The sequence below is a fragment of the Bombina bombina genome, chromosome 1 (genome assembly GCF_027579735.1).
Source record: "Bombina bombina isolate aBomBom1 chromosome 1, aBomBom1.pri, whole genome shotgun sequence".
NCBI classification, from domain to species: Eukaryota; Metazoa; Chordata; class Amphibia; order Anura; family Bombinatoridae; genus Bombina; species Bombina bombina.
In genome coordinates, this window is record NC_069499.1 from 655,872,916 (window position 1) to 655,896,615 (window position 23,700).

General features: G+C 38.5%; 1 protein-coding gene across 6 annotated transcripts in view; it reads right to left on the reverse strand.

Annotated features, from left to right (window-relative positions):
* TENM1 (teneurin transmembrane protein 1) overlaps nt 1–23,700 on the reverse strand; it is a 1,037,319-nt gene that overhangs the window by 376,076 nt on the left and 637,543 nt on the right. For 5 of the 6 annotated variants that reach the window (XM_053699121.1, XM_053699124.1, XM_053699123.1 and 2 more), the window contains 3 exons: nt 21,570–21,755; nt 13,554–13,574; nt 10,855–11,001 (listed from right to left, as the gene is read on the reverse strand). In XM_053699121.1, the coding sequence (XP_053555096.1) occupies nt 10,855–11,001; nt 13,554–13,574; nt 21,570–21,755 (354 nt within the window). The remainder of the gene's footprint in view (nt 1–10,854; nt 11,002–13,553; nt 13,575–21,569; nt 21,756–23,700) is intronic. The other variant, XM_053699127.1, reaches the window with a different exon arrangement.

The window sequence follows — 23,700 nt, forward strand, 5'->3', positions numbered from 1 at the left end:
ACCTAGTGCAGGAAGCTTATTAACAGCAGCACACAATCAGCTAGATTACGAGTTTACAGCGCTATAGGGAAATTAACGCCACAAAAGTGGTGTTGCTTCACCTCCCTATAGCTCTGCTATTACAGGTTTTGAAAAGGCAGGCTTGTGTGGGCGATATTGTGGCATTGAGTTCCATGCCGCACCAAAATGCAAGCACTGCTTTGACGTGCTTGTGCACGATTTCCCCATAGACATCAATGGGGAGAGCTGGCAAAAAAGAAGCCTAACACCTGCGATTGCCAAAACAAAAGCTCTGTAACACAGCCCCATTGATATCTATGGGGAAATAAAAAGTTATGTTTAAACCTAACACCCTAACATAAAAACCACGTCTAAACACCCCTAATCTGCTGCCCCCAACCTTGCTGCCACCAACATAATGTTATTAACCCCTAATCTGCCCCCTTAACATCGCCGCCACCTAAATAAAACTATTAACCTTTTTATCTGCCGCTCCCGATATCGCAGCCACCTACATACAGTTATTAACCCCTAATCTGCCGCCTTTAACATCGCCGCCACCTACATTACAGTTATTAGCCCCAATCTACCACCCCCAATGTCGCCGCCACTTTACTAAAGTTAGTAACCCCTAAACCTCTGGCCTCCAACATCACTAACACTAAATAAATATATTAACCCCTAAACCTAACCCTAACGTAACTCTAACCCTAAGCATAACCCTAACCCTAACATAACCCTAAGCCTAAATCTAACCCTAACCATAATACCCCCTAACTTAAATATAATTAAAATAAAGCTAAATAAACCTTACAATTATTACCTAAATAATGCCTATTTAAAACTAAATACAAACTTACCTGTAAAAAAAACTAAGCTAGCTACAATATAACTAATAGTTATATTGTAGCTGTCTTAGGTTTTATTTTTATTTCACAGCTAAGTTTATATTTATTTTAACTAGGTAGACTAGTTAGTAAATAGTTATTAACTATTTAATAACTACCTAGTTAAAATAAATACAAAGTTACCTGTAAAATAAAACCTAACCCGCCTTACACTAAAAACTAACATTACAATAAAATAAAATTAATTAAATAATTCAAATACAATTTTCTAAATTGCAATAAAAAATAAGCACTAAATTACAAAAAATAAAAAATTAAATTATCAAAAATAAAAACGAATTACTCCTAATCTAATAGTCCTATCAAAATAAAAAAGCCCCCCCCCCCAAAAAAAAAACCTAGCCTACACTAAACTGCCAATGGCCCTTAAAAGGGCCTTTTGTGGGGCATTGCCCCAAATAAATCAGCTCTTTTACCTGTAAAAAAAAAATACAAACACCCCCAACAGTAAAAACCACCACCCAACCAACCAACACCACCAAATAAAAACCTATCAAAATAAACCTAAGATAACCATTGCCCTGAGAAAGGCATTTGGATGGGCATTGCCCTTAAAAGGGCATTTAACTCTTTTACATTGCCCAAACCCTAATCTAAAATAAAAAAAATTAAAAAACCCTTAAAAAACCTAACACTAACCCCCGACTATCCACTAACAGTTATTGAAGTCCGGACATCCATCCTCATCCAGCCAGCGAAGTCATCATCCAGGCGGCAAGAAGTCTTCAGCCGGGCAGCCTCTTCCATCTTCATCCATCCGGTGATGTCCTCATTCAGACAGCAAGAAGTCTTCATCCAGATGACATCTTCTATCTTCATTCATCCGGCGCGGAGCGGGTGCATCTTCAAGACATCCGGCGCGAAGCATCCTCTTCTTATGATCTTCGCTGAAAAATGATGTTTCCCTTTCAGTGACGTCATCCAAGATGTCGTCCCTTACATTCCTATTGGCTGAAATCAGCCAATGGGAATTAAATTGCTATTCCAATCATTGGATCATCATTGGATAAAAGCTCAATCCTATTGGCTGATTGCAACAGCCAATAGGATTTTTCCCCTTTAATTCCTATTGGCTTATAGAAATCTTTCAGCCAATAGGAATGTAAGGGACTCCATCTTGGATGACGTCACTTAAAAGGAAACTTCATTTTCCATTGACGATCGTAAAAAGAGGATGCTCGGCGCCGATGGACCCACTCCACGCCGGATGGATGAAGATAGAAGATGCCATCTGGATGAATACTTCTTGCCATCTGGATGAGGACTTCGCCGGCTGGATGAAGATGGAAGAGGCCTCCTGGATGATGACTTCGCCGGCTGGATGAGGATGGATGTCCTGACTTCGATAACTGTAAGTGGATCATTGGAGTTTAGTGTTAGTTTTTTTTTTGGTGGGTTTATTTTTACCTTAGGGTTTGGGCAATGTAAGAGCTAAATGCCCTTTTAAGGGCAGTGCCCATCCAAATGCCCTTTTCAGGGCAATGGTTATCTTAGGTTTATTTAGATAGGTTTTTATTTGGGGGGGTTGGTTAGTTGGGTGGTGTTTTTTTTTTTTACAGGTTAAAGAGCTGATTTCTTTGGGTCAATGCCCCACAAAAGGCCCTTTTAAGGGCCATTGGCAGTTTCGTGTAGGCTAGGGTTTTTTTGGGGGGGCTTTTTTATTTTGATTGGGCTATTAGATTAGGAGTAATTTGTTTTTATTTTTTATAATTTTGTTTTTTATTTTTTGTAATTTAGTGTTTATTTTTTATTGTAATTTAGAAAATTGTATTTTAATAATTTAACTTTATTTTATTGTAATGTTAGTTTTTAGTGTAAGGCAGGTTAGGTTTTATTTTACAGGTAACTTTGTAATTATTTTATCTAGGTAGTTATTAAATAGTTGATAACTATTCACTAAGAAGTCTACCTAGTTAAATAAACACAAACTTACCTGTGAAATAAAAATAAAACCTAAGATAGATACAATATAACTATTAATAATATTGTAGCTAGCTTAGATTTTATTTTACAGGTAAGTTTGTATTTAGTTTTAAATATGAATTATTTAGGTAATAAGTGTAAGTTTTATTTAGATTTATTTTAATTATATTTAAGTTAGTGGGTGTTATGGTTAGGGTTAGACTTAGGGTTACGTTAGGGTTAGGGTTAGTTTTAGGTTAATATATTTATGTAGAGTTAATGATGTGGGAGGTCAGAGGTTTAGGGGTTAATAATTTATTTAAGTATATTTCGTTGTCGGGGGCTTGCGGTTTAGTGGTTAATAGGTTTATTATAAAGGCGGTGTGGGCGGACGGCAGATTAGGGGTTAATAGGTTTATTATAGTGGCAACGATGTCGGGGAGCAGCGGAATATGGGTTAATAATTCTATTTGCAGATTAGGGGCTGATAATTTTATTTTAGTGTTTGCGATGCGGGAGGGCCTCGGTTTAGGGGTTAATAGGTAGTTTATGGGTGTTAGTGTACTTTGTTACACTTTAGTTATGAGTTTTATGCTACAGATTTGTAACGTAAAAATCATAACTACTGACTTTAGATGGCGGTACAGATCTTGTCAGTATAGAGTGTACCGCTCACTTTTTGGCCTCCCAGGCAAACTCGTAATACCGGCCCTATGGAAGTCCCATTGAAAAATGAGTTTTTTAAAAGTGCGGTACTGACGTTGCGTGACGGCCATAAAGGTGTGCGGTACACCTATACCAACAAGACTTGTAATAGCGACGTTAGGGAAAAAGCAGCGTTAGGAAGCATAACAATGCTTTTTCACTCATAACGCAAAACTCGTAATCTAGCTGAATATGCCATACGTAGTTAATGGGCTCAAAGTAAACTGAGCAGAAATAAATCTTCCGTTGTTGTAATTTGACTGATGAAAAACTAAAGGGATGTGAAACCATAAAGTTTTCTTTCATTTACAATTATAGAGAAGTTTCCAATTTACTTCTATCACCAAATTTACTTTGTTATCATACTATTCTTTCTTGAAGAGATTCCTAGGTGTCTAGTGTGCACATGCTTGAAGCCCTACACAACAGGAAATAGTGCTGCCATTTAGTTCTTTTGCTAAAGTATTACATTGTTGCAAAACTGCTGCCATATTGTGCTGCAGACACGTGGACACTCCTGAGCTTATATCCCTGCTTTTCAACAATGGATAAGAAGAAGGTAAAGAATCTAAGAATATAATTACGTCATAGATGGCTTGTAGGACAGGATAAACATAACATGTATACATAGTAATGCAAAAAACAAGAACCTAAACAAAAACAAGGCATAACAATAATAAAGTATATTATTAGCTGTAAGAAGTCGCAGCATAGAAAATTGTCATTTATATATATTATGTGTAAAATACCAATATTTGTATATACAAAGAACAGTGCTGCTATGTATTATATTGTACTAAAGATGAAGCATATTAGCTATAGAGCAAGTTACCACGTCAATATATTAGCTAAGTGTAAGGAGAGGATGGAAATATATAAACACATAAGTGTGAAGAGATAAGTCACCAAAAACGAGGCTACGGGCTAAAGGATAACTCGTATAATTTCATTCCTCTTCATATGTATATTTGTATTAATATTTGTCATTAATATCTATTGGTAATGTAACAAAGATATCAAAGAAATTACTCCCAATAGTTTATAAGGTCAAATCTTGAATTTAGACCCTGGGGAAGTCTGGTTCTTAGCTGAAAAAACCAATATACATCGCGTTTGGCCAAAATCTTCTCAATGTTACCACCCCTGTGGGAAACTCTTGCTTTTTCAATAGCTGTCCATCTGAAGGAATTTAGGCAGCTATTATGTTTAGTTGCAAAATGTTGCACCAAAGGGGTGGTAGCAGTACCTCTGGTCAGTGTAGATATATGTTCCCTCACCCGGGAATTGATATCCCTTGAGGTAAATTACAAAGGGTACAGGTGACAAGGTAGATGACATTTGTGCTGGTACGATTGAGGCATGATTGTATGGGATAGACTTGGCCAGTTACTGAGGATCTGAATTCTGTAGTAATCTGTGCATAATCACAGGGCTTACATTTCTTGTGGCCACATCTATACATACCCAGATGTCTAAGCCAATAGCTAGAGTGTTGCATGCTCTGTCTTAATTGAGTTGGGGACAGAATAGAGGCAAGGGTAGCACATTTTTTGTATGAGCATCTAATTCCCTCCCTGACTGTGCCCATGAGTTTTTCATCAGTAGCCAAAAGTGGAAAGTGTTTTTTCACAATACTACAGATTTCTGAATATTGTGCACTAAAATTAGTTACAAAATGAATACCCTTAAAATCTTTGATAGTAGGGGGCGTGTCCGACTATCGACTGAGATGGCTGCTTTTTAATTTGGGCTCTACAGAGGAGATGTTAAAACTGCTGTTTACCACTCCTAAATTCCTCTTACTAAGTCATACTTCAGTTATGTGAAGACATATAATCTTTCTGGAAAAGTTTGAAACATTATTTGCTGTTAAATTCAGCCCAGCAGACCAGAATCTGTGAGGTGCGCAGCAGAGGCCTAAGGACGGCTTGGAACCTCACCCACCCCTCCATAGCTCTGATAAATATCAGATATATACCAGCCGGTTGTGCTGAAGATTGACCACACTTCTTGTTCTACTAAAAGAACAACACCTTTCTTGAGTTGGGAAGGGAACCATTCAATTCCACAACAAAGAACTACTAGTCTCCAAGCCGAGAGCTATTGCTAAATATGGATGCCATAAACACATGGGAGCGCAACATGTTGCAAGTTATGGAGCTCCACTGTCGGGGCTTAAAGTTAGAGCTCTACAACCTCCTCATGCCTGCAGGACTCAGGAAAAAGGCCTTACCTGGAGCGGCATGCTGGCCAGTGAATAAATATGGAGATGGTCTTATACCGCTGAGGAGAGATCGTGGACGGAAAAACACAGTGACTACAGAGGCCCTGGGGGATACTTGGAAGACTCATGCGGGTCAAGAGCCAAACAAAATAGTGGAGGAGGCTATTCCTGACTTGGTGACAAAGAAAAATACTACCGCCTCTGATAACACCTATACCCCAGAGACCACACTCAAGATCTGTACAGGGGACCATACTGAAGACGCAGAGTTGGTCCCTCTTCAACTATTAACAGCATCTCTGGCAGGCCGCTTGCTCAGGCCACCTAGCATTACTAAGACTCTAGCCGCGTGGAAACTGCGATCTCCTCCGGGGATAGAGAAGCCCTTGAAAGACGCCCGATATGTGAACGACCCTGGAGGTCTAGGCCAATGCTTGGAGCTCTTGCATTACGCATTCAATTACAAAGAGCAGCATTGTCCAGTTGATGCCGGCCTGCATCCCAGACTCGCAGTAGGATAGCACCAGCTGTCCTTTATTGATAGGGACGGCTCCTCTAGGTATGATGAGAACCACTTGCTTCCAACTTACACTGGGGGATTAGATCCCATACTTTTGAGACTGACAAAGAGTGCAATGGCAGAGAAGCGACTTTTGGCCTTTAAAGTGTATAACCGGACAGGCTCAGATTGAGTAAAGGTAGCTTGCGCTCCTGTTATTAGTTAGCATAGAATTTGGTATGAGAGGCCACACTAATATGTACATGTTGAATCTTTGTCTGAGACTTTGATAGCAGACGTGGATAACTCCAGATATACACCTGGACATTTTGTCCCCATGCAGTATCTATACCTTCTAGCCCCGGCAGACTTAAGTACATTTTGTCATTCCCACACTGGTTTCTGTACATGAACTGTCTGGGGAACGCGGATAATTTCTATGTTTAATGTTTTTTTTTTTTCGTTTTTTTTTTTTGTTGCTATTATTGTACTCTGTATTGGTGTATAGGCTGAAATCAGTGATCTGTCTTTACCTAGGCACTCCTAAGGCTCCCTGTTCAATTTAGAATCTTTAGTCATAATGTATGTGTTTAAGATTGTTAACATATATTCACAGTAATATCTGCTCTCTAAGCCCCTACAAACTAGTATGTACCTATATGTACTATAAGCAGGATCATTCATATTTAGGTACCCTGATGTTAGCATCTACTTGGCAGTGACTATATGCTGCAATTTCTTCTAATCATAAGCCTTTGAGGCTTTGATTCATGCCTTTATGAATTATCCCTTAAAATAATTATATGGTATACAGTATTCTTTAACTTTTATTCCCTAATCTGACTTAGTAGCCTATTTCACCATATGACATAGTATTTGCTTTATTTCTATAATGTGAGGGAGTACAAAGCAGTCAAAGCTGATACCTGAAATCACTGTATATCTATATACCTGCAGATTAGAGATGCTGGATATTTTTGTATAATTGTATTAATAATTGTGTATAGGCTCTAGAGATATGGCTGAAATAAAGTAATATTAGGCCCTCCCCTTCTTATCTTTCCTTGATACCCATTGAGGTATTAGTACTTATAGCTTAATTATCCTGCTTAGCTCACACTACGGGCAATGATGGTTCCCTTATAGTTATATATCCTAATTACATATAATAGGTTCAAAAATGACCCCACTATCCCCTCCCCCTCACACACCCCTATCCAATCCTTCTCTGAGACAGGCGGTCCAAGAGTGGCCGACATTTTCCATTATGGGGGAATTACACTCTGATGATCAGTTTTCCATTATAAGGGGATGTAGTCTTTTCATTGAGATCGGAATTTGCCATGTATTTGCTTATTTAGACCTGTAAGTTCATATGTGTACTTTGTGTTTAATATTGTTCTATGACAATCTTGTTTAATTTGTTCTAGTTGCATCATACACAGAAAAACTGAGGTAGAACATGTGTATGTTTCCATTACATATACAGTACCTCAGTAGGACTAAATGCCAATACTGTATTTTATTTCATACCCTCTAATCATACATCCTGCAAAGTTATGGATAGCTCTGAAATGGTTTATTGATACTGTATGTTTTACAATGGCTGTATCTACGGCATTTCTGTACTGTTCTTATTTTTTTTTTCAACCTTAATAAAAAATAAATGTTTAAAAAAAAAAAAAAAAATCTTTGATAGTATTTTTATGCTTGTCTTGAAGCATTGATTCTCTGGAAATGCAATCTACTTGATGTTTAGCTTGTTTGATGTGACTTTTAGTATAATGTCTCTGTTTTAATCTGTTCTCAAGCAACTCTGCCTCCTTCATGTAGTCCTCTTGTCTGCTGCAATTCCTCTTTATTGTCATAAATTGGCCTTTGGCCACAGCATATGAGGTATTTTTTGGGTGACAGCTTGAGGCATGCAGGAGTGTGTTGCCCGAGATGGGTTTGCGGTAAACTTTGGTAGAAATGGACCCATCTGGGTTGCCTGTTACTGTTAGATCAAGATAATCAATGCTAGTAGGATCAGAGATGAAGGTAAAGCTGAGATTCGGCTCATTTTGGTTTAGCCAAAGTACAAATTTGGCTATCTCATCAGGGGGACCAGACCATATACACAGCAGGTCATCAATATATCTTTTGTACAAATATATATGTGACCTGTAGGGATTACTATCTACATAAATGCTCTCTGTTTCCCAACTGCCAAGATACAAATTAGCATATGAGGGGGCAAATTTTGGCCCCATGGCAGTACCGCATTTCTGAAGATAATAATTTCCTTTAAAACAGAAGAAATTATGTGTAAGGATGAACTCTAACACACGAATAATGAAAGACTGTAATTCTACTGTGTATTGTGTGTATTGACCAAGAAAGAATTTAACCGCCAAAATGCCTTTTGAGTGGGGTATGGAAGAGTATAGGGAAACAGCATCTATTGTAACCCAAACAAAATTTTCTCCCCATTTTAGCTCTGCCAAAAGATTGATGATATGCTTTGTATCCCTAGTATGGGAGGGTAAAATATTAACTAAAGGCTGTAAAATGGCATCAAGCCATAACGAAAGTCTTTCAAGGAGTGAATCTACCCCACTGAAAATATGGCGACCCTTACTATCTGTAAGATATTTGTGAACCTTTGGAAAAAGGTGGAACATGGGGATCTTAGGATACTGCACATTTAAGAATGAAGCTGTCTGCTCATTTAGAAACCCACGTTCAACACCATCATCCAAAATTTCCATAAGTTGTCTCCTGAACCTAGTCGTGGGATTTGTGGTCAATACTGAATAGTCATGGTGATTGTGGAGTTGGCGTAAAGCTTCTGCCACATAATCTGATCGATTCATAACGACAATGGTGCCACCTTTGTCAGCTGGGCGTATGACTATATTGGTATTTAGTTGTAAATTCCTCATTGCCTCTCTCAGTCTTTTAGGCAAATTTTGGGTAAAGCTACCAAGATTTTCATTGAGAACCTGAAGGTGCTTTTCAACTCTAGAATGAAACGTCTGTATAATTTGACCCCTACTATGAATGGGATAAAAAGTTGATTTTTCCTTAAAGGTGGCACCAGTGTTTATAGAACCTGGATCATGAAAAGATTCAGAATATAGATATTGGAGACTAATGACATCACATGCCTCAGAAAAGGACTGTGTTTCGGATGTACTGGGGGCTATAATATTTGTCGGAACTGCTTGCTCAGAGGAATTAGAAGTAAAATGCTTTTTTAGGGTAATCTTCCTGATAAGACGATTAACGTCTTGTGCTGCTTCTTTACCAGCGTATGAGACCCATCATTACTTCCTCATTACGATGCCAGTGCTGGGTGAAGATTTTTACAACACACCCCCCTACACGTCATTGCTGGCGTATCGTTGATCACTCACAACCACAGCCGCTGACCGGGAACTGCAGATAGAGGCGGAAGAGAGGGAGATTAGCAGAAGACGCTGCTGTCGGATGTTGTTCCGATCTATTTGGCTAAGAATCTCCAAACCTTCGGTGCATATTGGTACACCTCTGACGGCTACGGGAAACTGACGAACTTGGGAGGGTGAGTGTCTTGTGCTTAAGCCCCGGTCGCATGAGATGGCATAAATATATCAGGATAGGGGTTTACCATTTTCTCTCTTTTCACTATCTTTGTAAACTGACAGATGTAATTTTAATAGGTATAAACCAAAACCAAATTCTATCAGAATCATGAAATCTTAATTTTGACTAGACTATCCCTTTAAAACCACCAAAATAAATTTGGCCTCAGTTGGAAGGTTGCAGCTTTATTGAGAGACTCTAGAATCAAGTCATCAACTCTATGTCCTTAAAAAAAATAGTATCACACAATTTGTTTTCTAAAGTACTAAATGCAAATGGGACATTTATAAGTTGAAAAAAGAAAAAAATAACAATGACTTCTTTCAATATAGATCCTATAAATATTTCACAAGTTATAATCTACCATTATTTTAAGGATCGATATGACTTCTCACACTTCATTTACATAAAAAGTCACATTCATCTAATTTACATACAAAGGACTCAAATAGAATTTAAAAGCAGCAACAAGAAGTGTTAACAACATTCAACAAACACAACAAAACACTTTGCTGTTACCAAACAACACACTGAATAAAAGAGGTGTTAATCATATAAGCACTTATAACAATATATATTTTTTTTATTATTTTAACAATGCACTATTATAAACACAATTTAACTGACTTCTGGCAACTTTTATCAATTTTATACTTTAAGATACTAAGTCCACATTGAAAAGATTTCAAAGTGTATAACATATGTGCTAAAATGTTTGGAGTAACATAATTGCATTTGAAAAATGTAAAATATGTATTATGTTTTCAAAATAAAAATAAAAAATAAAAATAATAGGTATGACACCAGACCTATTTATTTATGTATTAATTTTATATTTTGGCCATATGTACCTTTTTTAAATTATTTGCCTCTTTAATAATTATCTTGCAGTATGCACATAATAAATTTAAGTTTAAATTTTTTGTAATTTGTTATTTAATTCTAAAAAGTGGCTTATACTAATACTAAAAAAAGCAGTGAGTGAGAGGAATAGAAAGACAAGGCATTACCTTCATCGTTGTCCATATTATCAGTACAGTCCATTTCCATGATAATGTTGCATCCAGTCCCACTCCAGCCAACCTGGCACACACAGTGCCATCCATTTTGATCAAGTATACATCTTCCATTGCCATAACACAGTCCTGGGCACCCATCTAAAAGAAAGAAGAGTTCATCCTTTAATTTGCAACTCTATACAGGCTTTTGCCAAATAATTTTTAAAGTAAGATATTCAGCATAGGTGTTATAAATTATGAATAGAAGTTCAGCTAGAATATTCTTAATTGCAACATGTAAAGTCAAGCTTTATAGGACTTCACAACCTATTTAGATAGGTTATTCTATCTGCAGATCTAATATGGTGCTCATCATTAGTCAATTCTTTGACCTGGCATTTAGGATTGAAAAATATGTTTTGGTGCAGAAAATGGGAGGTTTATATGCTACTTTATAGATTATGAATTGGGCCTATGTTTGAATACTGTACTTTAGGCCAGTGATTTTTAACCTTTTTTTTGCCGTGGCACACTTTTTTACATTAAAAAATCCTGTGGCACACCACCATCCCAAAATTTAAAAAAAATCACACATTGTAGCCTAATACAGCATATATATATATACACATACACACAAACACACACATACTGTATGTATTGTGCTGTTATGCCATGCCTCCTACAAACTACCCCTGCACTGGGAGTAAAAAACAAGCAAAGTTTAAAAAATATGTCACACTGTTGTCAGTCTGCCGTGGCACACCTGAGGATCTCTCACGGCACACTAGTGTGCCACGGCACACTGGTTGAAAAACACTGCTTTAGGCTATGGTCAGACTTCTATACTTCTGGAAAGTTCTCCTCTGTGAAAAGCACAATTAGGCTAAAAGAGGCTGCTCCCATGTGGTGAACAACAATCACTTTCTTTGTGTAATTGTTTACTGTATGTCCAGAAGGGTATAAACAAGAAAGTGTTCAAAATAGTGCCACTAAAACAAATTACCTTAATATGTATAGCTTATAGGAGAGAAGAGAGGGAAATGTTTTGATAGAAACTTTCAAGTAAATTAAGGGTTTTACCAAACCCGTGGTTGAAAACATTTGTTTTTTTGCAATGTGCTGCCTGCATTTATCATTGCACCTTCAGATGCTGATGCAATAGCACCCCTTGCTAGCGCGCGGCCAATCACCTCAGTCAGACTTGAAAAGACTAAAATAGAATTGTCAAGAGCAATGTATATGCATAAGGCTGCTGTAAGAATGAATTAATGGGATATAATAGAACAACTGGAATGTACAAGAATTCATTTTAACATTGAATAGAAGCATTTTGAAGTAATTCATATAATTGTCTAAATATTTTGTTTTCCAAACTAGTAGACTGTTTGCTTTGTTTTGACAGCAATGCTGGTATTTTTAAATGGACACTGTACTGTTTCCCATTAATGTATATCCAAAGATCTGTTATACCAGCTGCAGAGTGTTCAATGTACAGGTAAATGTTCCTTTAGGCTTAATTTTGTATTTTAAATAGCTGCTTTTGCCCATTGAAATCACCTCCATTGTTCTAAAGATTAGATCATGTCTGTTCAAAAGTGCCGATCCTGCAGGAACAGCACATTACATTATCTTATCCAGCAAGAATAAAAGGAGACATTTCAAATACATTTAATATTAGCAGTGGGGAATGTTGTGCCAGCTGAGATTATAAAATAAGGACATGTAAACCAATAGATAGATTGCTAACAAAATGACAGTGGCTAGCAGTAAGTTCGTATTGGCTCCTCCAAGTAAGTTGTGTCAGGTAGAGTTTGGCAATTGAAAAACAATTGCAGCAGATACGATATTAATGTTTTGAAAACTTTATTTTTTTTTAATTTACCAAGTACATTACTTTCTTACAAGACTGCAGACAAATCTTAGAATTACAAGGTGTTTACTGTCTCTTTAATATACTAATAATCCATTTTATGTCCTCATAACACTGTCACCCAGCTCTAACCTTTATTTTCTGCAAAAAGCAACATTCGGCCATTTAAATAGCAATAAACTTGGCATTCAGCCTTGACAGTAGTACAATGAATTGTGGGATTAATATTTGTGTTTGTGTGGGTAATAACATTAGAAATCATGGACAAATAGCCTAAACAAACAATAGAAATATTTTGACAGATGGCTTAACAGTTCTGCAGGCTCTTGATGTCCCCACACAGAATTGTACAATTTAGTAAATACAGCAGGATAACTCATTAGAGATTACCACGTTCATTAGAACTGAAATGATTATGAATATAATATTTGTTTGAACTGATAGTGTGGGCATGACATTAGAATAATATTTCTGTAAAGTGAAGCAAAATGCCCTTAGTGAATATTACAAAGTAGATATTTGGATATTGGTTAGTCAAACATACCTCACTGTATTTAAGTGAATCAATTCCATCCTGTTGTCAAGTAAAGCAAAGTACTTAATTACAAAAGCCCAATAAACATGTTTATTAAACTAACAAGAGAGTAAAAGGTGGAATTTCTGATAGACAATACAATTATGTGCCTGTGTATGTGTTGCATTTGTGTATTTGTGCATTTAAATTTGTTTTAATCCATATGATCAAAAGCACCTTAATATTTTTTTATATAGGGCATTCATTTATATAGCACACATTTTAATATTAGTTTTTTTTTTTTAAAAAACAAAAAACAAAACATACCTCTGACGGCATCCAAGTGTGCTAAAAGAGAAAATATAACAACATTTTAATCATAGCAAGGTATTTAGATATCGAAGAACCACATTTGTGATTTTTGAAATAAAAGAGAAAACTATCATGAATTGAAATGTATCAAAGAAATAATCAATGAATAAATATTACAGATAGCAAAATAATGAATTATATTTTTTTTCTGACTCTAACCAGCAAATAAAAAGTAAAATATTTACATTCTTAATGGTTCTTAACTTGAAACCAGAAACAACTAACTAGGAACAAATAAGGTTGTGGCCAACTAACCAGGTGAGACAAATTATTGAGTAACAAATGTCTAATTTGCTTTGACTGGCAGGATGGGGTTAATACTTCAGAACTCTTGCCCTGGAACGTCTGAGAGGGACACAGACAGAGCTTCACTGTGCTTATCCCTCTTGTAGAATTGAGCTGTGAGTTCTAGAAAATCATTTGGACACTTCATGATTAAATTAAATGTTATTTCATTTTATTTATTTGTAAGAAAACTTATATTCCTGTGTTAAATAAACCCTATTTTACTTTAATATAAAAATATTTCTAAAATGTTCAATTATTGCCCTTTTACATGCATGATAGACAAAATATTAATGTTGTGTATCTTTAACAATGACTCTTAGGGACCTGTTTTAAAAACGTTGCTGCGTCAGACATGAAAAACAATGCAGATACTCACAGGAGCTGCCCTCTGAGAATTCTATAAAAATTGTGAGCTGTCTCCCACAGAAAGTAATGAAGCTCACTGGAAGGGGAACTTATCTGGAGATAGCGGAGTTAGCATTAATCAGGGGACACACCTTAAAAATTTAATTCTACAGTCAATACAAATCAAATTACTTAATTTTCAGTGTATATTATTTTATAATATTTTGAATACAGGCGGTTTTCTATTAGGGTAATGAGTGTTTTGCTTATTTTGACACAAACTCTCCAGATTTTAGTTTGAGAGAAAAAAGAGATCTACAGGAGAAAACTGTTTACAAATTACACCAGACCTGGAGGAGAAATTTCTGCTACACCCATGGAAATCCCCTGTTCAGCCCAATAGCAGAGGCGGAAAGCTAATTTTACATTAAGGAAAATAATATGCTTTGAATCTCGTATTAACTATAAGTTATCAAAAATAAAAAAATTAAACCTAATCCTTATGAAAATAAAAAAGCCTCCAAAATAAAAACAATCCCTAATCTAAACTAATCTACCAATAGACCTTAAAAGGGCCTTTTGTAGGGCACTGCCCTAAGTTAAATAGCTCTTTTACATTTAAAAAATACTAAGTCTCCGCTAACAGTAAAAATCCCCCACCCACCAAAGCCCCCAAAATAAAAAAAAACCTAACACTAAAAATACCTAAACTACCCATTTCCCCTAAAGGGGCATTTGTATGGGCATTGCCCTTAAAAGGGCATTCAGCTCTTTTACTGCCCTTAAAAGGGTAATCAGCCCTTTTACAGCCCATTAAATCCCTAATCTTAAAAAAATAATAATTCTACAACTGAGTCCCAAATAGGTACTCCCTGTTCCTGAGGTCCGTTCAGTGTGCAACAGACGATAGCATCCTAAGACTAAGCCCCAAATAGGTACTCACCATTCCTGAAGTTCGGCGGAAAAGGTCTTCTTCTAGGCAGCTCCATCATCTTTGGGATGAGAGCAGGATGTGATGTCACTAGTTTGGGGGCGGGGCTTAGGTCCGGTGTCTGTGTCGCAGTTAGTTTAGTACAATCAACCTGACTAGATGTGTATTGCTATGCTCTGCAATAAAATAGAGTTGTACCATCATTGCTGTGTCCTGCATATGTCCTGCATCTCATGACATGGTGTCAGAAGTTCTGGACTGCGCTTCTGTTCCTGATCGATTGCAATGTCAAAGTTTACCCCACCTGAGCCTTTTGACTTCTCTCAGCCTGCAGCTTGGCCCACATGGCATCAGCGGTTTCAGCGCTTCAGGATTGCATCCAAACTGAACAAGGAGAGTGGTGAAGTACAAGTTAATTCTCTTTTATACTCTATGGGGAAAGATGTGGAGCCAGTATTCAATGCTTTTATTTTCCAAGAAGGGGAAGAATTTGACTTTGATATAGTTATGGATAAACTCAGTGCCCACTTTGTGCCCAAAATAAATGTGATTCATGAGAGAGCTTGTTTTCACAAACGTAATCAGCGTGTGGGAGAATCTGTGGAGTCATTTGTGCGCAGCCTGTATGAACTAGCTGAATTCTGTGAGTTTGGTGTTGCTGAAGAAGAGCAAATCAGAGACAGAATAGTTATTGGAATTGCAGATGCTGAAGTCTCACTGAAGCTGCAGTTAGAGCCTGATTTAACATTAGATGGGGCTATTAGGATGGCCCGCCAGAGTGAACTGGTGAAAAAGCAAAGTGCTGATCTGAGGTCTGAGAGTATTGTGGATGAAGTGCAACAGTCTAGGAAAAATGCTAGTGAAAGGCACAGTGTGAGCAGTAGATCTAGAGTACTGGAGAGGCCTAGAAATGGATGGGCGCAGCATGCCCGATGCACGCGGTGCTACCGTGCTCATGATCAGAGTGTTATATGCCCGGCCAGGGATAAAAGATGCAGGAAATGTAACAGAATGGGCCATTTTGAAGTGGTGTGTAGAACTGAATACATTAAGGAGATGCAGGTGGACGGTGACCAGGAGGGTCAGGAAGTGTCTTTTGTGGGGTCCGTTGTGGAACGGCCAAGCTCAGAGGAAGATTGGAAAGTTACTTTTACTGTAATGGGAGACAAAGTTGATTTTAAGATTGACACAGGAGCAGATATTACTGTAATGTCTTTTGCTGAATTTATGAGACTGCCTCGACAGCCCCAGCTGGCGAAGTTTAATACAAATGTCCATAGTCCTGGTGGCCGCATTGATTGTGTGGGGAAATTTCTTGCCAGCTGTGAGTACAAGCAAAGAAAGTTCACCATGTGGGTGCATGTGATTCGAGGTCAGTGTGTTAACAATTTATTGAGCAGAAAAGCAGCCTGCGACTTGGGCCTCGTGGCCAGAGTGAATGAAATTTCCGAAGATATGTTTGGCGAATTGGGCCTACTAAATTGCAAACCAGTCCGTATAGCACTTAAAAGTGACGCAGTCCCATACAGTATTTCTACTCCTCGTAGAATTCCGTTCCCGCTCATGCCTCAAGTGGAGGAAGAGCTTATGCGCATGAAGTCTATGGGGGTTATTGAAGAGGTTGTTGAAGCGACTGATTGGTGTGCCCCCATTGTTCCAGTTGCAAAGAAAAACGGAAAGGTGCGCATCTGTGTGGACCTGAAAAGGTTTAATGAGGCGGTGAAGAGAGAGAGATTTGTGCTGCCAACATTAGAAGATATAGCTCCGAAGTTGGCTGGGGCGAAGTTCTTTTCCACATTAGACGCTTCTAGCGGCTTTTGGCAGATCCCCCTGGATCCAAAGTGCCGCAAACTGACTACCTTTATCACACCGGTAGGTCGGTTCTGCTTCTGCAGACTCCCTTTTGGGATATCCTCCGCTCCTGAAATCTTTCAAAGGGAAATGAGTTCTCTCCTGAGTGACCACGTGGGCACAGCGGTCGTCATGGACGACATTCTAGTGTATGGGTCCACAGTGGAGGAGCATGATCAGCGTTTGAGTTGTGTGCTACAGGCTATCAAAGAGTCTGGGCTGAAGCTGAATAAAGAAAAATGTCATTTTAGGAAAACTGAATTATGCTACTTTGGGCATATCATCAACGGGGATGGCATCAAGCCAGACCCCGAGAAAATTTGTGCTATTGAACAGATGAAGAGCCCCTCTGATGTACATGAGCTGAGACAGATATTGGGCCTTGTAAATTACGTGGGCAAGTTTCTTCCAGATTTATCAACAGTTTTACACCCTATCACAGAGTTGCTTAAGAAAGATGTTGCCTGGGTCTGGCGACCTTCACAACAAAAAGCTTTCCTGCATGCCAAGTCCCTGCTGGGGTCTGCCCCAGTGCTGGGGTCTGCCCCAGTGCTGGGGTTCTACGACCCTTCAAAAAAGACTGTGGTTAGTGCTGATGCAAGCAGTAATGGAAATAAACTACAGCCCATCGACTACTGTTCCTGCACACTGACTGCTGCTGAGTCAAAATACGCTCAAATTGAGAAAGAGTGCCTGGCTGCAGTTTGGGCCTGTGAGCGCTTCCAGTGCTATCTAGTGGGTTTGGAGAAATTTAGTCTGGAAACTGACCACAAACCGCTAGTGCCTCTAATTAACTCTTATGACATTGACAAAACACCCTTGAGATGCCAGAGACTTTTAATGAGACTGCTCAGGTTCAATGTTCAGGCAGTGCATGTGCCGGGGAAACAACTGGTTGTGGCGGATACACTATCCAGGCTCCCGCTGGCTGCTGCTGAAGAATCCTCCACAGAATCGGATGTGAAAGTGTATGTAGATTCAGTTCTGGCCTCTAAGTCCATTTCTTCAAGGAAACTGGAAGAGATAAAGAAAGAGACATATTTGGACACAGATCTGCAAGAAGTTATAAGGTACATAAAAGAAGGCTGGCCCGAGAGCCGGGCAGCCTGGATGTCTTTAAGTGCTTCCCAGCCAGAGAGGTCGCAGCTCACGGAGCTGGAGGGGTTGGTGCTGTTCCAAGACCGCATTGTAATTCCTGTCAGCATGAGGAAAGAGATGTTAAAAAGGATTCATGATGGCCACTTAGGCATTACAAAGTGCAGAGAGAGAGCAGCTGCAGCTGTGTGGTGGCCTGGGATCAGCTCCAACATTGCAAATCACGTGTCTAAATGTGCCTTTTGCCGGGAACGCCGGCCTACTCAGAGAAGGGAGCCCTTGATGTCTACTCCGCTGCCTGCGGGGCAATGGCAGAAAATAGCTGCTGATTTGTGTGAACTGCACGGGAAAAAGTGTCTTGTTGTGATCGACTACTGTTCCAGGTATTTGGAAATTGCACCCCTGAATGATATCACAAGTCAGGCCGTTATCATTCGCCTGAAGAGCTTGTTCGCCCGCTGGGGCATTCCAATGGAGCTGGTGAGTGATAATGGTATGCAGTTTGCTTCTTCAGAGTTCAGTGCTTTCAGCAGAGAATATGATTTTGTACATTCCACGTCAAGTCCACATTATCCGCAGGCCAATGGAATGGCTGAAAGGGCAGTTCAAACAACAAAATTCATTCTAAAGCAATCTGAGCCGTACCTAGCTCTCTTGTCATACAGGGCGACGCCCATTCAAGCCACCGGGTTTAGCCCGGCACAGCTGATGCTAGGACGCCAGATTCGCACCACTTTACCCTCAGTGGGTGTCTTCAAGCTGCCTGGCCCTGTCCCTCGGGACGAAGTCCTTAGGAGGGATGAAGAGGCCAAAAAGGGTTATCGTTTCTTCTACGACAGGAGACATTCTGTCAGGCCTTTACAGGAACTGAAAGCGGGCCAAAGTGTCAGAATTAAACTGGATGATGAGAAGAAATGGAAGACGCCTGCTACGGTAGTGGGCCGCTCTCCAGAACCAAGGTCTTACACAGTCCTTACGGAGGGAGGGACGGTTACACGTCATAACCGAAGACATCTTCAGCCTGTACCTGAGAGTCTGGAACCGGATACCTCAGTACCAAAGCCGGTGGGATCCCCTGTTCTAAGAGAGGTACCTTCCCCTCAGCAAGATCACAGTGGGGATATATCTTTGCCTCCAGCGGACTCTAATTCACCATCTTCTGTATCAGAGGACAGTTCATGCAAAGTTACATCAAGCGGAAGAGAGGTGAAACTTCCGGCCCGATATAGGGACTGACTTTAGCTAGAACAGTGACTGGAAGTATGGGCAGAATAATCCCATGGTCACTGTGGACTAGGATAGTCTACCCCGATGTCCAAGTCAGGATGTAATTTATTTGTTTATGTTTTCTAACATGTTTGTTTATATAATGTTTGAAAAAAAATAAATTGTTGTTGTATACTCTGTTCGTATACCTTGTTATTTGTTATATGCAAATGTATGCTTCGCCTTTGAAAAAGGGGAAGATGTGATGAGAGCAGGATGTGATGTCACTAGTTTGGGGGCGGGGCTTAGGTCCGGTGTCTGTGTCGCAGTTAGTTTAGTACAATCAACCTGACTAGATGTGTATTGCTATGCTCTGCAATAAAATAAAGTTGTACCATCATTGCTGTGTCCTGCATATGTCCTGCATCTCATGACAATCTTCTATCTTCATCCGGAGCAGAGGCGACGCTGAGGTGCGGAGCTTGCTTCCCCGATGCATGGATTCTCAGCGGTGGTCCTCAGCGGTGGTCTTCATCGGCGGCGGTCCTCAGCAGCGTTGAGGCTCCTCTTCATGTGATCGTCCATCGCACACTGAAGATTGAATGCAAGGTACCCAATATTTATTGGGTTACCCTGCATTCCTATTGGCTGAAATTTTGAAATCAGCCAATAGGATGAGCGCTACTGTAATCTTATTGGCTGATTTGAACAGCCAATAGGATTTCATTAGCTCTAATCCTATTGGCTGATTTCAAAATTTCAGCCAATAGGAATGCAAGTTACCCCAAATTGAATGCAGTACCTTGCATTCAATTTTCAGTGTACACACGAGATAGGATGAAGAGGAGCCTCCAAACCACTGAGGATCACTGCCGCCAAAGAGGGCCAATAAGGACTGCCGCTACGGATCCGTGCATTGGGGGAAGACCACTTTCGCTCAGGATGAAGATAGAAGATGATGGAGCCACTTGGAAGAAGACCTTCACTGCCAGACTTCAGGAACTGTGAGTACCTATTTGGGGTTTAGGATTTTTTGTAAGTTTTTTTTATTTTTTTTATTTTTAAGATTAGGGAATTAATGGGCTGTAAAATAGCTGATTGCCCTTTTAAGTGCAGTAAAATAGCTGAATGCCCTTTTAAGAGCAATGCCCATACAAATGCCAATGGATAGCTTAGTTATTTTGAGTGTAATTTTTTTATTTTCGGGGGGTGTTTTACTGTTAGGGGGTAATTGCTATTGTTTTTAAGTAAAAGAGCTGTTTAACTTAGGGCAATGACCTACAAAATGTCATTTTAAGGGCTATTGGTAGTTTAGTATTAGTTTAGGGGTGTTTTTATTTTAGGGGGGATTTTTTCTTTTAATAGGGGTATTAGTTTAGGTCTGATTTTTTTTTATTTTTGATAGCTTTGTTTATTTTTTTCTGTAATTTTACTTTTTTATTTTTTGTAACTTTAGCTTGGGGGTTTGTATTTTTTAATCATAGACTGCCCTCTGGGCAGGCTCATCGCCTAGTGGGTAATAAAGAGATTATCTATATTTTAAAACAATACAAATTCTATTGTGGACCGTCCCTTTAAATTTTTTCATTCTTGCCCAATTTCAGTTGAATTTTTTTTTTTTCATAAAATACGATTTTTGCAGAACAATTTCATTACAATTTCTAACGTGATTAAATTATAGTTTTTTACTGCATTTTTTTTATTTCAGTATTTAATTTATTCCTTTGATATGGCTTTTAAATTACACATTTTTATGTTTGAGCCCTATTGCAATGTATGCAGCGCCCTCACATACTTAAAAGCAGAGAACACCCCTTTGCAAGACACACTGTACTCAAGGTAAAAAAAAACTTTTAGAGAATTAAAGAGGCTTCATAGTACTGGAGAGAATTTTTATAGAATCTCACAAACACAGACATCTTTATATAATTGTGCATTTTGGGTCAAACCTGGCAAGTTGTCAGCTCTGGATGTGCCTCACACTTTTCAAACAATCCCTAAAATCAATATGCAACTAAATATAGTAATGACGTTTTTATTCTAAACAAATATACCGGACACTCAATAAAAGAGTTCTGCTCCATATTTCTAATACGTTGAGGCATAGTAAGTCTTTCACATTTAGATAACAGTCAGGGACTTTAAAAAAAACTGGACTTTTAAGTGTCCAGTATTTTTGTGAAGATATTACTGGACATCCAACTAAAATATGGGACTGTCCAGTTAAATACTGGACACCTGTCAACCCGACTCACCAATTGTGCACTGTTCTCCTTCCCATCCTGCACTGCATTCACATTTCCCGTCTCTGCATTGGCCGTGTTCTGCGCAATTTGGATGGCATGTACGTTCATCACAGCTTGCTCCACCCCAACCCTCTTCACACTGACAGACTCCTCCTGAGCACACACCGTGACTTCCACAGTCTGTTGCACACAGTTCTGAAAGTGCGACAATGAAACGCTATATTAGTGAAAGCTTTGATTAACATTGTATAACTTTAGTAATTACAAATATGCAAATATCTTTTAAGAATAACTCCATATAACAATGAAGTACAGATGTGTGGAAGAAAATTCAATTACCAGCAACACTTGTTTAAACCCATCTTTTTTATCTTTAAGAAACCAAGTGTAATATGAATTTGCACCTGATATTTGTAACTTAATTCCCACGGTGCTAACATAATTCATTATTGCTTATACAATTAGATAATTCATTCTACAGACAAAAAGCCAAGCCTGACATTACTCCTTATAAGATGTTTAATATATACCAATATTTGTATTTTGGTTATTCCTCCTTAATGATACAATGCACATTAAAGAACAGTGTTTACATATTAGGCCATATATCTGATATTACAGTACTTTGAATTTGTAATACATTTTGCAGGCATCATTTATGCTGGGACATGATTGAAGATCGTATGGGATATTCTGTTCATTGATCCCATGGTGCAAATTCCCTTTATTTGACACTTAAAGGGATCTTAAAGTCAAAATGTTTTTTTAATGTAAATTCAACTATCAAGTTTCATTCATTCTCGTATTATTCTTCATTGAAAATATTACCTATTTAAATAGACACTCAAGTCAAAATTAAACTTTCTTGATTCAGATAGAGCATGCAACTTTCCAATTTACTTCCATTATTCAATTTTTCCATTTTTCTATGTGAAGAACATTGAATAGTGTTTATATGAGTACAACAGTTTATTTTAATGTATTTTTGTTTTCTTTTTGTTTGTATTTAAATTCAATTACGCTCAAACAAATGCGTTCACTTTCAACTTGAAGTACACGCGCAAATTAACGTGCCCAAAATATATCCAATATCACTTGTGTGCAAACGTTAGTGCACCACTTGTAGTCTAGCCCTCTGTATTTTATTTCAGTTTACCAGGGTTTGCATTTAATTCCATTAAATCAGATCCTACACAACAGTATTAATAGGGCATTAAAGGGACATGAAACCCTAATTTTTTCTTTCATGATTCAGATAGAGAATACAATTTTAAACAACTTTCCAATTTACTTCTATTATCTAATTTGTTTCCTTCTCTTGTTATTATTTGCTGAAATGTTTATCTAGGCAAGTTCATGAGCAGCAGAGAACCTAGGGTCTAGCTGTTGATTAGTGGCTGCATATATGTATATTGAATGTGATTGGCTCACCCATGTGTTCAGTTAGAAACTAGTACCAAGGGCTCCATGTACTAAAGCGTCAATTTTCTCGCCGACAACGTGTCTGCTCGACTCGCTTGAACTCGCAGCTAGCGAGATATTGCCCGCCCACCATATGTACTAAAAAACATCCAAAAAAATCTCGCGTCTAATCCGCATCGAGCACTGGCGAATGATTCATACATATGACGCCTCGCTAGTTGCGAATGTACTATTATTTGCTTACAACTTGTCAGTCATGTTTGTCCCACGTGACTGTAAGGTGTCAGAAACGTCAGATTTGTCGCGGGAACATATTGCAGCACTATATAAAGTAGAATTTATCAACATTTGGCATTCCGGTCACACTGTAGAATTGCGACTTTATCGATTGCCACTCTTCTGTGGTAGATGGTAGACAAACATATTCTGGGAATATATGCATGAGTACATAGATAACTTTGGATAGATGACGAGAAAAGGCAGACTGACTGAAACCAATGATGACTCTGGACACTGCCTGAAATGATCCTGTGGCAAAAAAAGTACAAGGCAGCAAGAAACTTGAGGATTCCGGGAATGCCCCTTGAACAAGCCATCACAGGCTCTAGAAAATGTGCTATTTGAGCATATAAAGTAAATATTGAATGTCGATCCAGACGGAAACTTTGAATAACCTCTCTATCGGAAAGGGCATCTAAAGGAACCCGAGGAACTAATA